Source organism: Vanessa atalanta, chromosome 9 (genome assembly GCF_905147765.1).
Source record: "Vanessa atalanta chromosome 9, ilVanAtal1.2, whole genome shotgun sequence".
Taxonomy (NCBI): domain Eukaryota; kingdom Metazoa; phylum Arthropoda; class Insecta; order Lepidoptera; family Nymphalidae; genus Vanessa; species Vanessa atalanta.
The window spans coordinates 154,172-171,452 of record NC_061879.1 but is presented as its reverse complement, the minus strand read 5'-3'; the positions used below and the strand labels follow the sequence as shown (position 1 = coordinate 171,452).

At 33.4% G+C, this 17,281-nt stretch overlaps 1 protein-coding gene across 1 annotated transcript in view; it reads left to right on the top strand.

Annotated features, from left to right (window-relative positions):
- LOC125066301 (1-phosphatidylinositol 4,5-bisphosphate phosphodiesterase classes I and II) overlaps positions 1 to 17,281 on the top strand; it is a 72,143-nt gene that overhangs the window by 2,230 nt on the left and 52,632 nt on the right. Inside the window, exon 3 of the mRNA XM_047674335.1 lies at positions 15,006 to 15,143. Coding sequence (XP_047530291.1) covers positions 15,006 to 15,143 — 138 coding nt within the window. The remainder of the gene's footprint in view (positions 1 to 15,005; positions 15,144 to 17,281) is intronic.

Here is a 17,281-nt window from a genome sequence, read left to right as displayed (position 1 = left end):
GATACTGGCATTAAATAATGAATCCATCAACTATAGTGCCTAGTTTGTAAATATTTAAATTAAATAATATATTTGATGAATAAACTTGACATTTAGCGTACTTTGTGATAAAAATCGCCGATTAAATCGACATAACAATTTTTTTAGATTTAAAACGAACTGCGAAATAAATACGGCGGTTTTTTTCATAATTGTTAACAGCATTCATTTCATTGATAAATAGTATAACAGTCACTGGTGGTATTCATGTCTCGATTGTTAAAGCTATCTGCTACATTAATATGACAGTTGGTCAAAGCAATTTAAATAATAGTACAGATAAGAACTACGGTGTGTTCTACGGTTATAGTTTATAACTTATTCGTGTCTATTGTCTTGACGTGTCGCGTGTGACTAAGATTAACTAACAAAGGAATTATCTCTTTATGGTGTTGTATTTATGTTTTGTGAATTTTAATTAGTTTTATAAAAGAGTTTCCATAATGTAATGACTAATAAAATTCTAAAAATACTACAAATTAAAGAAGCAAAATTGTCTTTCGCATACGCGGTAAAACGTACGTGTTCATTACGTAGGGCCCAGAGCAAAGCCGTATCAGTAGGGTTGCTAACTAAATTGTTTTTCTATCGGCAAACACATCCTTTTGTATGCTGTCTCTTTGCTTCGATGGGTGATTGAGCCGTTGTAATTAGGCAGAAGAAACAAATACCATCTTAAATTGCATGGTTAATATTGGCAATGTGTCGCCATGTGATTTTATGTTTAATGAGCCCATTTTTCAGTCCGTAAATAAATAAATAATCGAATAGCTGATCTCTACAGATGATATTAGCATTACAGTTTATCGTTATGAAGAACTGTAATTGCATTCTGGGCGAGCGTTATGTGTTAGTTTTATCAACGAAACGTCGTAGCATACACTCCGTGGCCTATTACATTTAGATTGGCATGCTGCGTAAACAACAATTATTTCTCCATAATCTTTGGCATACATTAATTATGGATTTTTGGGCAGAATATAAGATATAACCTGAAGTAAATTGCTAGTTTTTAAATCCTAGGTCAAACCGTTTCATTTATTCGACTTTTTATGTTCAAAGTGGGTGAACTGGCTATGGGTAACCTGATGGTAAGCGGTCGCCATTGCCCATAGATATTAACGTTGTAAGAAACACAAAACATTCCACACATCGCAAATCTGCCACCAGCGTTGGAAGATACCCTTCAAACCGAATACAACAATACGGAGTATTATTGTTTGGCGGCAGAATATTAGATGTGAATAGTTGCACAAAGTTTTACCGTCAATTAAATTGCTGTCAGTCAATTAGATATTTATAATAAAGTCATGTTACCTACAAATAGTTATCATGTTTGAAGAGCCGGAGCTCTTAACGACACTAACTTAAAGAAAAACCAATTGTAGTTTAACAATCATCTTTCGAACATTATTCGAGCTAATTCAAAGCTAAAAAAATTAGTTACCGTATTGAGTTCTTGTATTCATTTATATTAATATTATTTAACCCTATCGATTTTATAAGAAACTTGACGTGAATTCATAAAATGTTGTCCGTAAATAAAGTTCTAAATGAAAACAGAGTTTTCTAGAACAGCTAATTTAAGAATTGTCGAAGTAATGTTCCAAGTTTTCCTGAGGGGGTTCACGTGTTTTCGTATAGTTTTAAAGTAACTAGTATAAACTCTGGTTTCCATGTGATAACAAAAGCTCCCATTCAACGAATGCCGTCCTTGACACACAACACGAGACAATAGAGTGACATTGTATTTTCAACGCAGTCCCATTTAAACAAGTCACTGAATCAAAATCTACAAGAAAGATGTTATTCTTTCATTCATTTAAAATAATATTGTTCGTCACAGTCAATTCATCGTATCGGTATTTGATTTTAAATAACCATTATATATTTTGGAAATGTAATAACTGACTCATGCTAAGTATTTCAAATTCATTTGTTAGAATACAACACCTATCGAGTCAATGTCTATGGTAAAAGGATACTGTGTCGCGACTTTGGTAAATAATGTGCCCGATAAAACGGTAAGTATAACATGATTAGAATTCGATATCGACAATATTGTTTTGTACATTATATTACTACATTTCACTATAAAAACAAAGTAGGGAAACCTCTTTGATACAAACATCCGAAAGAAATATGTATATCCACAATTCATCTCGGTTCCATAACGGTATTACGGCATTTTTCTAATGGAAGTGTTGGTCATTGGACGTTATCACAAGGAGTGGTCTTTATAGCCGTTTTCACAACGATACATTTACCAAACGTTGTCGGAGAATACCGTTACGCCATTAGCGATGGAAAGCTTTAGAAATTACCGTGATCATTTATACCTATTTGTGTAGACGCTTTCTGGGTAGTTTCGTTTATTAATTATTTATGAAGTAAGTGCCTTGATGAATTGTTTATGCTATTGTTTCTTGTGACTTTTTAATGAGAATAAAAAATAAATAGTTATACTTTTAGTATTAAGTGTAAAAATAGTTATCAACATCGAAACTTGGTGCGTGATATTAATACAAGCAAAATAATATCTCTCTTTAAAGGTGTTACTGCCGTTAAAGTATTTGTTTTTTGCCGCATTATTTTACTTTTATTATCTCGGTAAAGTGTAAACATAATGCATCTTGGTCGGGAGGGGAATCGACTATCTCCCTAACGTTCACAACAACGAAATTAATTGTTTTAAATTTATGATAAAATATAATTATTAGGCTTAATATAATTCAATCGATGCGTACAAATACTTAGAGTATGTATTTGTCAATATAATAGTCTTGTTACTTGTGACGTCTCTAATTATCATGGCATAATATAATTACTAGTACAGTAATGTTATTAACGGCGAACAAGTAACATATTAGGGCAGATCCATTAACAGCTAAAAGCGATAACGGGTATCAGGTTTTTTGATAACGAAGAGCCATAGTCTAATATGTTCCCTGAGGCATGAAACGAAAAAAAAACAATTACCGTTTTTTTTTAAATTAATATTTATTTAGAGTCAGAAAGACATATGTATGTTAAATCAGGTATAACTCTGGATATTTCTTCAGTATTATTTCCTTAAATGTGTTTAATTATTTAAAATTCAAAGGAAACAAACAGAATAGCAATATATTAAAGGTTAAAAGAAAGATTTCTTGACCCGTATTTCATATACCAAAGCAAAGTTTAAAGTCTAAACGCGTTTCAAAAGTCTCCGACGTCAAGTTAAGAAACAGACCATTTAAAGATTAAAAACGTATCGTTTCGGTGAACTGAAGTCACCAGCAAAAGTATTCCGAAAAGGGTCAGTAATTTCGGTATTTGAGCTCAGTTTAAAAACAATGAGAATACAATCGTAACGTGAAAACAAATATCAACATATATAACCATAAATACAACAAAGTCGCTTTCTTTTTCTGTCTGTATCTCCGCTTATTTCTTCTAAACACTTAACCGATTTTCATGCGGTTTTCGCTAATAGAAAGAGCGATAAACGAGAAATTTGAGGTTTTAGATAAAATACCTACCCAAAAATTACGCGGATAGTATGTGTCTATCTCCTAAGGTGCACTCATAATTACTATAATTAAATTGTCATTTACAATATCACATTCGAATGAATACTTTAGAAGATATAATTGTTTCCAATTTATTTACAACAAATTTTTCGTGCTCATTCGCTGGAACAAAAAAATTTAGTCCTTGGCACCTTGAAGTCTGTGATGAAAAGTTAAAGCTTATTAATGTCCCACTGCTTGGCAAAGGCCTCATCTTCCCATTTGAGGGAAAGGTTTGGAACTTACTCCACCACGATGTTCCTGATGGTGGATTCTCATCCACCAATTGCAGGTATCCTCACGATTTTTTTCTTCGCCGACGAGCACGAGATAAGTTATAAGTATAAATTAACCACATGAATTCAATGACGCTTGCCGGGCTTGAACTCATGATGACTCTTGAATCATCGGTGATGTTTTACGTCTTTTCCCCGTCAGGACTTTTTATTTTGATGTATGTTTTACAATAAAATGATGACAAAGTAATTTTTATGTTTTTCAAATTTCAAAAATTTCGCAAAATTGGAGGTAAGGCTTTGTGCAAGACTTACCTCCAAGCGAAATGTCGCTAAAAATATATTTTTTATAATAAAGGTATATTATATAGTATGTTATGAAAGCGGTCTGACATCCCCACAAAAGTAAACCTCTATCACTGTAAAGTGCTCTTAAAATCAGCAGCTTTTTATCTGAATAGTGCGACTCTAAAAATAGGTTACATTTGTCGCAAAACTCATCTGCACATTAAATGCGGTTTCGTCTCTAGAGTGTAATTTATTCATAGCAAAGAAAAACGCATATACTCGTAGCCTTCTGGTAGAGTTTTGCACTTAAGCTCTATTGGAATAAACTGTTGATCGCTACATTTTAACCTTTATTTTAAGCGTATTGTCTGGACCCGTTCCGTTCGAGTTATTGATATTTCTATTTTCCTCTACGACAAGAATGGCTACGAAAATAGCTTAAGGGTTCATTTTCTAACCTTTTAAATCGCTAGGTGTCTCATATATTGTTAAGCTATTCAAGCTTGTTTCGATTTTTCTTTGTTGGCGCCACCTCTTTTGATCTTTATTAATATGTCATAGAACTAATTTCAAATCGCAGCCTTAGAAGAGTTATTTTCATGATATCATATAAAGCTTTTATCTTTATACGTTGATAATGAAAAGACATTTGGCAAGCTTTTGATATTCTGAGAGCACCGTAATTGATGACGTGTCAAATAATCGGACATACAAACTCTTACATTTATTATAATGGTCACATTTTACGCGTGCTTTAAACTTAGATTTGATAGAAATATGCCGCCACAGTATGAATGATTCCGAATACTCAAAAACTCTTATAGGAACTGTAGTACTGAAATGTGTAAGCTTTTTCGTGTCGAAACATTCATCAGGGTTTGTAAGTTTAGCGAGCGAGATTCGACCGAAACGTTGAGTAATGAATTGGAGGTACGATCAGAATGTTTGATATGTTTATTTAAACTTGAGCGTATTTGTGGAATTTTAAATGCATCGAGAATGACGATGTCGATATTAACTACCGGCGGCGCTGAAAGATAGATTTTTATTTTATTTATAATCTTCTATGTAGGCTGTGGATTGGATGAAATATTTGACACGTAAAATGTTATGTAAATGAAATAAAAACGCAATTTGCAAACCGAATAATAAATCGTACGTAAAGAAAATAAGCTTGATTTTTCTGCAATAAACGCAATTTGGGATCGGTCGAGCGGAGCCGTGATCGTTATCGATTCTAGGTCACAAATTAATTTTAGAAAATTCTATCCCGTGCTATCTCGGCAACGAATGTGTGCAGCGTCGATACAACAGGACCAAGACGCTGTATGACTTTCAATTCGCTCGAAGGGTTATTGTTCTCGATTAAAATAACTTTCGTTCGATTTCAGGAATTGCGGATGAAAACATTGGCTTTGAATACGAGTCGTGAATTTTGATAAATTTTACGTTCGAAGTTTGACTTCCTATTTTTTCTCTTTATAATGAAATTGCAATTTGGAATAACATTTTCCAACAACATGTAGACGTGTTAAAGTTGCTTCGTTTCAACAACACAATGCCGCTGAAATATTGCCGTATTAATTCTGTAGAACTAGATGTATCACATCAGATCGATAACACTCAATTATCGATAGAAGCTGAGTGAGTATCAGCTGTCTCGTTTTAATCAATTGATCCCTGCGAACGGGAACGGGGTTTATCTTATTTTTTAATTATAATTTAAATTGATCATAATGATATAACAATAAGCACATCATTACGCTGTTATTGCATTTTCTTTTTGTGTGGAAACATTTTAAAAAATAATTCTTAGAAATTGTTGTACGTCTTCAAACTTTACAGTCATTTTTATTAATCATAAAAACAAGTTGACTTCAAATTTTGTATAAGGAAAAGTTCGTATTGTATAAGTCCATGTCATAAATACAACTCTTGAATCACATAACGAATACATCTTTGATGCGATTTTTAAAGATTAAGAAATGGGAACATCTGAATTATTTTTGCTGTCTCATGAATAAATTCCGCAAAGTGTTAAGACGTAATCCAGCGAAGAGCCTGATTCAGTTTGATCGCCTTATGAATTGGATTTTTAATGTTTCCGGGATTTTATTGAATGCTTTTTGAAGTTGGTTTTGTTTAATTTGCTTTTAAGTATTTGCCGCTCAAAACCCCCGTCGTTCTGTCGGTAATTTAGCCTCTCGAGCGATTTCCTTCAGTGTGGCCTAACGACTCGGACGCTTGTGGTTTTATTATATGATTATTATTTTCCGCTTATCCCACGCTCGATAATTTTGCTGCGTCGACGCTTTAACATCTTATATAAGAAGTACGACTGAATACTTCACACATATGTAGTAATTTATTCAGTTATCTAGATCTTGCTCGTGTCGAACCGCTTACGATACGGTCGAATAATTTGTTATATTACCTACTAGAGTATATTACATTCAGAAAATTGATATTTTTTTATATCAAAATCAAAATATCGAGTAGGATCATCAAGGCACTTTTGAAAGGAAGTGTTGAATTAAATTTAAAGCTAACACCGGCTCTGAAAGTAGATTCTACCGTGAAGAACCGGCAAGAAACTCAGTAGTTACTCTTTTCCAAAATTTTAATTACACAGTATGTCAGTAAAGAACAATTAAATTTTTATATATCTTGCCTAGAAATCAATAAATAGGCTAATCCAAGGCTTTTTTATCTTTAATATAATCTTTTATTTGGTAATTTCCTTAAATAGTTAGTTTAAAAACGTATTAGTCTGACTCAGAAATTAGTTTTTTTTATATACATTATTGTAAAATTCGATTGCGTGCGTCCGTGATATGTATATATACAGGCTGTATTTTAACAATTATTTTATAGTTAGGGTAACATTACACAAAATATATGATCGAATTAAATATTTTGGGGCTAATGTATATTATTATAATCTAAAACTCAATCATTTTAAAATTATTTATAAAATACAACAACAAAATCAACTAAAAAGATTTGTGTACGTAAAGATAATTTTCTTAATTAAAGGAAATAAATTTAAAAAGAACTAGTAATAGAGATATCTGATCGTGCTTACCTATTCATGAAGCGTACTTACAAGGAGTGTGGTGGAACCTGACGAGGAAGCATTGCTATTGACTTTTTTACTTCGAAGACGTTTAAAGAAAATGAAAGGAGGTGTAGTGGTAGCTTGCGCCGACGCCGTGATCACCTCTCGAGGACCATGCTTTCATAGCGCTAGTGTAGTCCTTATTGGCTTACTTTTAATATATGTAGTTCTGTAAAATGACGATTTCAAAAGTGGTTGTAAAAGCCTACTTGAATGAAGTACATTTTGTTTGATCGCGAAACTTCACGAAACTAAATAGATTAAATTGTGTCAGTAAAATTCTTAAAAATATATTTGCGATGCACATTTGTAATCTCGGCTGTGGTTTGCCCGTTTGACCGGAACATCGCTGATATGTCACACGACCGTGATAAATGAATAAGTGGGTCGACTAAAATACCAATTACTAAAATAGCTCGTATTATATTTTTGTATTGTTGTGACACTTTTAAATATTCACGTGAGTGTTATAGCCCGTTCCGTCCGGTCGCCAAACTTTAGCGTTGGTTGTTGCCTTTAGTTTGTCCAGTAGGTCATAAAGATACTTTGATCTTTGGTCGTTGACTTTAGCCACGACAAGCTTATGACGATAATAATTTGCTGTTTGCCGTTGGTTTTCGCAAGTTCTATTCGCGTATGATGATATTTAGACCGTTGGCGTTAAGTAATTTCAATCAACTTGGTGGTAGGGCTTTGTGCAAGCCAGGCTGGGTAGCTACCATTAAGCTCTCATCAGATATTTTAACGCGAAACAGCAACATTTAGATTTGCTGAGTTTTAATTCGAAGCGAGAGCTAAGTGCGTCAGTGTGACAACAGGCGCAAAGGCTATAATATACAATTTAAGGAATTATTAATATTTCTCACAGGCCCATTGTCTGGGTGGTGGTGATCACCTACCATCAAGTGGCCCATTTGCTCCTCCGCCTATATTTTAAATAAGATGATTTCATTTTCATAATTTCGCCATGGCACAGTATTGACCTGCGACCATTTCAATATCAAGTCACGATACCTTACTGGGACTACTTTTTGGAAATGGGCTCGGCCTTTAAACTTAAGCGACCGAATACGATATTCATGTATTACGTAGTTCGGTTTTTATCTTTAGAGGCCAAGGTCCCGTTGGAACAACTGTAATTCTTATCTGGAAGTGTCAAGGTCTGGAATACATAATGTATTAGTTTTGAGTATTTATTTATTGCTGTTTCTATACTAATGCATCGGACTCGATGTAGTAAAGTAAATAAGAGAAAAATAAATTGTTATAAACGAGTGTCGCAGATTCAAATACGCCCATTTTTTTTAAGACAGTTATAATAGTTTAACTGGTAAGGATGCGCTGACTTACAGTAAAGATTGTTCTACCTACCGCTGCTAGAATAGTTTTTGTTCCCAGATTAAAAAGGTGGGTTTGAAAAACTTGTTATATATTTTGAATTTTTTTGCATGCAGGAGACTTATTCCATTTTTTTCACGCAGGAGAAATTCTGTACAGTCATACCTCGTGTAAGAATTCTCAGATGGTGGTCAAATATTTTTATTTTCAAATTGAATGTTCACTAAAACGAAATTGCGGGAGCGTTGCGGCGTCTTTCTATAAATGTTTAATGTTTTAATTAGCTATTTTTATTAAGTCATAAAGTACATTTTTATTTTCTTACTTAATCGTGTAGGTACATCTTTACGTACATTTTTGATGACGTAACAGCCTCGACAAAATGTTGATTAATTCGTTATTAAAGTAAACGTCACTAAATACCCCGCTGCCGAACAACGGCCTCTTCAGCTCTTGAGGAGACGTTTTGGCAGCTTATTCCAATACGCTGTTCAAGTTCGCTATTGGAAATATACGTGGTGGGATTTCATACTATATGTAAATGCAAGTTATTTCGTGTTTTCCTTCATCATTTATCATGCTCAAGGCATATGATACTCAGCTGTATTGGACCAAGTTGGTCAACTTTGTTATAAGAATGTGCATTCCCGGTATTGGTCAAAGTTTATATATTTTTTGTTATTCAAGTCTATCTTATATGGTACTATTGTTTTGGTCCCATGGTGCTCATCCGGTATAAAACGTCATAATTGTATATGTGTCCATAGAAAATCGATGATCGTTATTTTGTCCCATAATTTAATAAATAAATAAATACAATTTCCACATTGAAAATTGAAGGTTCCTGTCACCTTCATTCATCATTCAGATTATTACACGATTTTTTGAGTCCCTCTTTTTTTTTTTAAGCAGAAAATTTCGAGTATTTGGTATTACCTATTACGGGCGCGTATGCGTACGACGTATGACTGTTATAAGAATGTTGGTAAAATTGAAAACATAGTTTCATAGTATTTTATCTTATCACAAAAATTTAATACATCAATTATTTATAAAAATAACTGTCTGAACTTGATTTGAATTATTCCTGTATTTACAAATGAAATGAAAACTAAAACATAATATTTTCTATAAAGTAGCAAGGGAATTTATGAGGACAATATGTAACATTGAAATACATACAATACCTAATAAATTATTTCTGCAGTCGTTGCCAGCCAAGAAAACTTCCTTGCTTACTGAGGTTCTTGCCGGTCCTTCTCGGTGGACCGGTGGCAGCATTGCATTAAATATAAACTTGTAAAAAGACGATTTTAAAGTGCTCGTAAGAGCCTACTTGAATAAAGTATCTTTCGATCTTGTGCTGGAAAATGATGTAGAGAATGCTTTTTAGACAATGCTCGATTACCGGTTGGCAATATGTGGCGAACAATTACGCCGGTACTGCACTGTACTGTTTACTCGCTGGCTGGAAGCGATTCCAGAAGACAAGACGCTCGAGCGTCGACCGCGCCTCACCGCATCTTTTGTTCTATGCTCTCGAATTAATTTCTGCTCGCTCTTTATTTATAATTCATTTGCTTTTCGTATCAACTCGACGAATGCTGTATTTTATTCATATCATTACTGAGTACATTTCGATGCGAATGACGCATGTATAAAACACATCCGATCTATGTGACTCGATTCATATAAATAGATGAAATTGCAATAATAGCAACATCTGCCGTTGTCACGTTTATAAATCTTATAACCGAGAATACCCTCCAGACACGAACCGATTACAAAACTCGATTTATCATACATTTGCAATTAAATGGATGTTATGTTACTGTTCTATATGTCGAACATTTAGAACAAATGTATATCGTTTGGCAAAGAGGAATACGAGGTCGAAATCTTCGTCTTACTCAGTAAACAAAAAACCTCAATAGGCAGGAGATTATAAGAATTAATTTGCTTACAGATAATATTTTGTCCGCTTACGTGTTAAAATTATTAAACTTGATAATAATGTAAAGTATGAAACAATTTAATGCACAAGTTTACACACACACATGGTCACAAGTTTACCGTCTCTGAGTACAGACAGAATTAACAAATGTCCTTAGGATATCGCTACTTTACAAAAATGAGCCGCAGTTATTAATTACCATCGCACGTAGCTACGAGCGATTCTGCTTACAGCGACCGAATCTTCAAAGAACCTTTATAAATATTAACAAAATTACGCTAAGTCAGTGAGCTAATTTTTGTTTTTCATCAAATGACTATGTATAATGTTTGCAAAGATTCATTTTGAATTAATCTGATTATCATTTCGATTTACGAGCATTTCTACTTATTTATTAACCTGCCAAAAATATAGTTTTGGTAGTGTGCCGTGTCGCTGTCATTTCCTGTCCAATTACTCCGCGTGCCGCAAATGCCGATTGTTCAGAAAATAACAAGACGTCTTCCCCAAATGGCCGGGATAATGGATATCGCCTCTATACTGTTACTGCTTTTCTCTACTTCAATATGAATTAGACATGGAAGCTGTTTGTGGATAACATCTCCTCTAGCATTGTTGGATGAATTGCCGTCCGTTCTCCATTTATTTTCAAATTATTAATTAAAATATAATTGATATCTATGAGTACCCAAATTTAACGTTGCCCTGTCTACGTAATACAAGACGTTGACTGAAATTGTCATCTCGGTAAAAGATTATTTTCTTTTTAATTCAAGTTGTATTATTATGGCACTACAAACATTTTTGTCATTAACAGGAAATTGTGTCATTACTGTTATTAATTAGCAGAGCTCTTCCCATTAATTAGCTAAGTGCTTATGCTTCGTATTAAATGGCGATTATGCGATGCGACGTGCTTTCTATTGTGGCTTTAAGTCCTGAGTTTAATGTTCATTCTAACATAACGTCAACATAAAATTACACTTTAAAAAATCAATATAAAGTATTGCCATTATCAAATAAAAAAATGACAAATAATATAAGGAAAATACCGGAAACTCTATACGACTTCCAACGTTCCAGATGTTTTTGTTTTATTGCTGCTTTATCACTAAAAATAAGTCTTAAATGTCTTCGTACGTTACGATTTCTTTGTAGCTCTAAGCACAATAATGACATTTACGTTTGGATAGTTTCGTGATAGTTTACACTAGGTGTCACTGTTTTCAATGTTTGCAATAGGCGCTTAAAGGCGTAAGTACATTTGAATAATTGTTTAAACTGGCGGGATGATCTCGCATTGTAAATAATTGAGACAGAGACATGATATTTCAGTATCCTGCTGAAGATTATCAATGTCAATGTCAATTTATATAATTGTATCTTCTACGATATTGACAATTTTGCAAAAAATATCCAAAAAATCAATTTTTGTGATTTTGACCTTATTCAAGGGTAGTTACGTACCCTACCATATAAAGGTTTAGCGACAAGTTTTAGTATATTAAAACTTTTAAGTTTGAACAAGTTTTATCGCTGGGTATCTCGAATTCGGTGATACATATGTACCTAATTTTGACTAAGATGACACGACTATAATAACTTGACAATTTGTTTTTTCAATTTACTTCGTAATTTGTTTTAGCCGGCTTGCGACCGCGAACCTATAACAGTGGAGCTAATATGTACATATGTAAAACTCAAAACTTACCGCAGATGTCGATCGTTTAATGTAAGAAAGTGGTGACTGAATGATGAATAATAATGATTATTAAATTGACTAGTCAATGAAATATAATAATCTTACTAGGATACCGCATAGAAATGTCGTATTACGTTTAGTCTGTCATTAGGTTTAGTATATGGAATATAACTAGCCATGGTAATAAAACATTGTCAACAATATTCATAGTGATTTGCATTAAAATCTATAGTTTACATCAACTCCTCCCATAAGATATAAACTCTGTAAATCTTTACATAATATATTTTTAACCGACTTAAAAAATGGAGGTTCTCGATTATTCGGAATATTTTTTATATATTTTCCCCGATTATCAAATAATTATCAAAGACGCTTTTTTTATTTTTAATCACCATTTATTATTGTATTTGAGTAGTAAAATTTTGTATTTGTTTTATCTAAGGCACTGACTTCAAATGGTAATTAAAGATTAATTATTATTATAATCAGGTTGGTGTTAAAATAGTTTATCGTACATTACATAGAATCACTGTTTGTTATAGGTTCGGATAGGAAATCATATGTAAATGTTACCAATTATTTTGTGCGTTATAGTTTCCGAATGTTTGTTTGAAGGCGTTTTTTTTTTTTAATTTTCAATTTATTATTAACAAAACTTTCTGTCCGTACACAAAGTTGCCCATTTGTCGTCCGAAAGACAGACCCAAAATAGGACTGGGGTCGAATACACCTTTTTAGTTTTATTTCGCCAGTTTTCCTGTGCAATCATTCATTAGCAAAGGTTCCTCTTTTCAAATGATTTCATATGTCAAGGGATGGGCATGTCATTTTCAATAGGGTTCTGTTAGAATCGGATTGGACTTTTTGTTAATGTGACAGACTCAAGCAGGAAATAATACGTAATGAACATCGCTTTGATATTATGAAATCTGCGCTTGTAGCAAATAATCATAATGATTCGAAATATACAAGCTTTTACGAGCTTGGAATTTAGGTAAATATATTTACAATGTCATATGTAATGGAAATTAATTGTAAAGCTATGAACAATACTTACAGCTACATATATATAACCGCTATGAATACCGTCCGCTTTTTACATTTGAATATTTAATTGGCATCGATAATATGCTTTGTCTATGATCTTTGGTAAATGATAGAAGAATTTAATAACAAAGACAAGGGTTAGTGTAATTATTATGAAAGGGACTAATCGTTTCATTTGAAACAAAGTAATTGCATCAACGTAGTCAAGAAACACAGGGAATACCAAGTAGATGGTTATATTGTTCTAATTTTACTTAAGTGATAGTCTGGTAATGTCCCACTTCTGGCAGACATCTTAACTTGTTCAGGGGAGACTACCACCCACTCCCCGTCACTCGTTCCCACCGCGCTGATGCTCCGTATATTAACTGGTTTTTCGACATCACTGAGTATGATACAAACTGTGAACACTAATTTTGTAGTTGAATGTGTTATTTGATGTTTATCATGAGTTGAACTTAGATCTTCGCGGATTGATTTCATATCTTATAATTAGCGGAGTCAACATTTAATTATGAGTTTAATCGCGACCGTTGTGACTGTGTTTGAGGATTTTATACGATATTTGTAAATCTCAGAATTACTGTTTGAATATAAAATAAATCTGTCTCCGTCAAATTTTAAAATATTACTTTATAAAATTATTCAAGTGTTTAAGACTTTTCTATTGCCGAAATTACGAACTCACTGAAATTTACTACATTCATTCTCTCGGGTACATTTCAAAGTTCAAGTTTTGAATAATAAACTACATTTATTATTTTATTTGCAAAATTATACACCAACAAAAAACTTGTTTTAATTTTAAGTTAGTATGAGAAATTCAACTTTTTATGATTTTAGAATTGATTTCAGCCGAGAATGTTTCAAAAGGCTTCTACTGTTATCTTTTGTGACACTCCTTCTATAAAATAAGTTTACTAGTCTCTTTGATTTGATATCGAACGCAAGTAAAACTAAGACGAATTAAAAATAAAAATAAATCAGCGAACTGCTCTCTCATTTCAAGATGAAGGCTTAGTCTATCGCGCTAAATCTCACGATCTTCTGCTGCTAAGTATACACACCTGCAGAATTAGTTACGATGTGTTATCTTCATCCCCAAAAATAAATATATTATGTAGACGTAATATAAATGACTAAAAAGGCAACCTTATTGTTAGGCATCAAGTACATCGCCAAAACGCTATCGACTAGTTCACTCACCTTTCAAATAAGATGCTTCAATATTAGGAATAGGTGTTTTGCGGTAGAATATGTGATGCGTGGGCGGTACCTCCCTAGATAGACACGCGCAGAGCCCTACGTACTGCCATCGAGGCTCTATTATATTCATAAAATTGCCTCATCACTGATTTATCGTTTAATATTAATGTAATGACTATCGATTAGGCTTTCTTGATTTGTTTTTGTGTGTTTTCGTCAGATTTACGTGATCGTCAACATAAGAGAAGTTATTTAAAAACCTATTCTAGTAAATATTCAAATAATACATTCAGAGGATTATTTTACCCAACGTAAGCCCTAGGGGTTAAAACAATTTAAGCCCTACGGTCCGCGGGGCGTTTATATCAGACAAGTCTGATACCACGTATATACTCGCACACGTTAAGTAGACGAACAAACGAGATGTCTATGAGGTGAAATGGACGTGAAAATAGTTAATACATCTATTGAAAGGAATTATTAGAGTAAAAACACAAAAGTAACATTATCTCGTTGTCCACAGGATCAGAAGACGCGGAATGTGGTCCTTATTGGATCCCAGGGGTCGCTGGAGGAGAAAACGGTCACCGTGTGCTACGGCGCTGACTTTGTTAACATCACCTTCGTGAATTTCTGCTGCACGAGGAAGGAGATAGCGAAGGTACCAACCATTTCACACAGTGGTAGATTGTTATGCAATACTAAATTTATAAAAAAATAGTTTCGTGCAACGTGAAATCGTTAATATGCCTTAGTAGACTACTGAAACTTTGTATTTATACAGATAACTGAAACTTTGCAATTATTATAGACTTGGTGGCAGGGCTTTGTGATAGCCGGTCTGTGTAGGTACCACCCATTCATCAGTTATTATACCTCCAGCAATACTCGTTGAGTGAGCCAAAGTCATTGGTGCCGGCACACGGAACATAGCGTCTTGTTCCCGAGGTTCGTGGCGCGAAGGTCATGAAAGTAATGGGGAATATTTCGTACGGCATAAATGTCAATGGGCGGTGGTAACCATTTACCATTCGGTGGCACATTTGTCTCTCCGTCGAGATATAACATTAAATAAAATATATAAATCAATTGGTCTAAATGTATTAAAATTCTAAAAAAAAACTATTTGTATGTTATATGTATCACGACCCCAATGTTAAAGTTCTGTTGCGAATGATTTATATATTAAAGGTTAAAAAATGCTAATAAATAAGTTTGATATAAAAATTCACCAATTATTATTTAAACTCATGTAATCAACGGAGAGTAGGTACAAGTTTTTTTCGACGTCCGATGTCTCCATGGCGAGTATTTTTTAGTTTAGATAAAATTAATTGCTACTAAAAGTTGTCAGGTAATTGCTGTCACGATATCTTATGAACTCGCAAATTCTAATAAAACAAACTAAACTTTTGATAATATTTAATTTTAATCTTTTTGTGCAGATAAGTTTTATAACTTGTCACAAGTTTAAATTTGATAACTTTTTAGGTACAAAGAAAGAAAATCGATTTATGTTTACTTGTATGTTTTAAATGGAATGTATTCTGTGAGAGATACATATATTTTATTTGTTAATTCAAGAGATTTGATATATATATATATATATATATATAATTATATATATATCAAACTATAAATGAGCGCGTTGGATTGCTTAACCAGAATATTATATATATACATATAACAGAAATCTCTGGACTTTATTTATATTGGATTATTATGTGTTTTTCTAAATTTAAAAACCTGGTTTGACGCTAAAACCGCTCCGAGACTTTTGACTTGTATAATTATTGTTTTTTTTTATGGCATTTTTTGGCGGACGAGCATATGGGCCACCTGATGGTAAGTGGTCATCATCGCCCATAGACAAAGGCGCTGTAAGAAGTATTAACCATTCCTTACATCACCTATGCGCTACCAACCTTTGGAACTAAGATGTTATGTCCCTTGTGCCTGTGATTACACTGGCTCACTCACTCTAATGTGTAGAACGATTAAAGCCCAGGCCCAGCTTTTCGTGTTTATGACAGTAACAGTTTCAACTACCATAACTTCGAGCTGATATGAAATCTTTTTCGTTGATATATATATATTGCCTAGTCCCGGGGTCGCAGTTTCATTTGTAATGTCTAACTATATTATATGCATATAGCTGTATATTAAACTTGTTTTGTGAGCGTGCGAAAGTATCACTTATATTTGCTCGTTTTAACCAGACCTATGACGTAGTCATTTTAAAAGACTTATAAACGAAAACACTGCAGAATATAAAATTTTATAATTTTTATAGACGGTGCATTGAGCTTAAAAAATAATCCAAGCTGATTTAAAAACGTCCCGAAGCATATTTTTCGTAATTATCACATGTCGAGACTGGATTTGCAAAGCGCGGTCGTTTTGAGAAGAGAGCGTGGCTTACCCTAATTTATTACATTTATCTCATATTCGTTACAGACTACGTTATATTTCACCGCGTGTGTCACATTAATTAATTTTGGTGTCAAATGTTACGTTTTGGTTGAGGGTAGAGGCACTAAACGGTGCACACCTTACCGCAATCTAAAGTGACATTTTAAACGCTATATGCCGCCTCGTTGGAAGAACGAATATAGAACGTAGAACCGTGTATCGCTACAAAAGTAATTTTTTAGCTTTTATAAACTTAAAGTTTCCGTAGCTTCTAAAGGTTCGGCTCTATACATAATTTAACGAACGGAGATGGAAGTTTAATGAACGGCTTAGAATACCGTCCGCCTTTCCATCGCAGGATAATCCCTTCGAAACGTGTGCTACGTC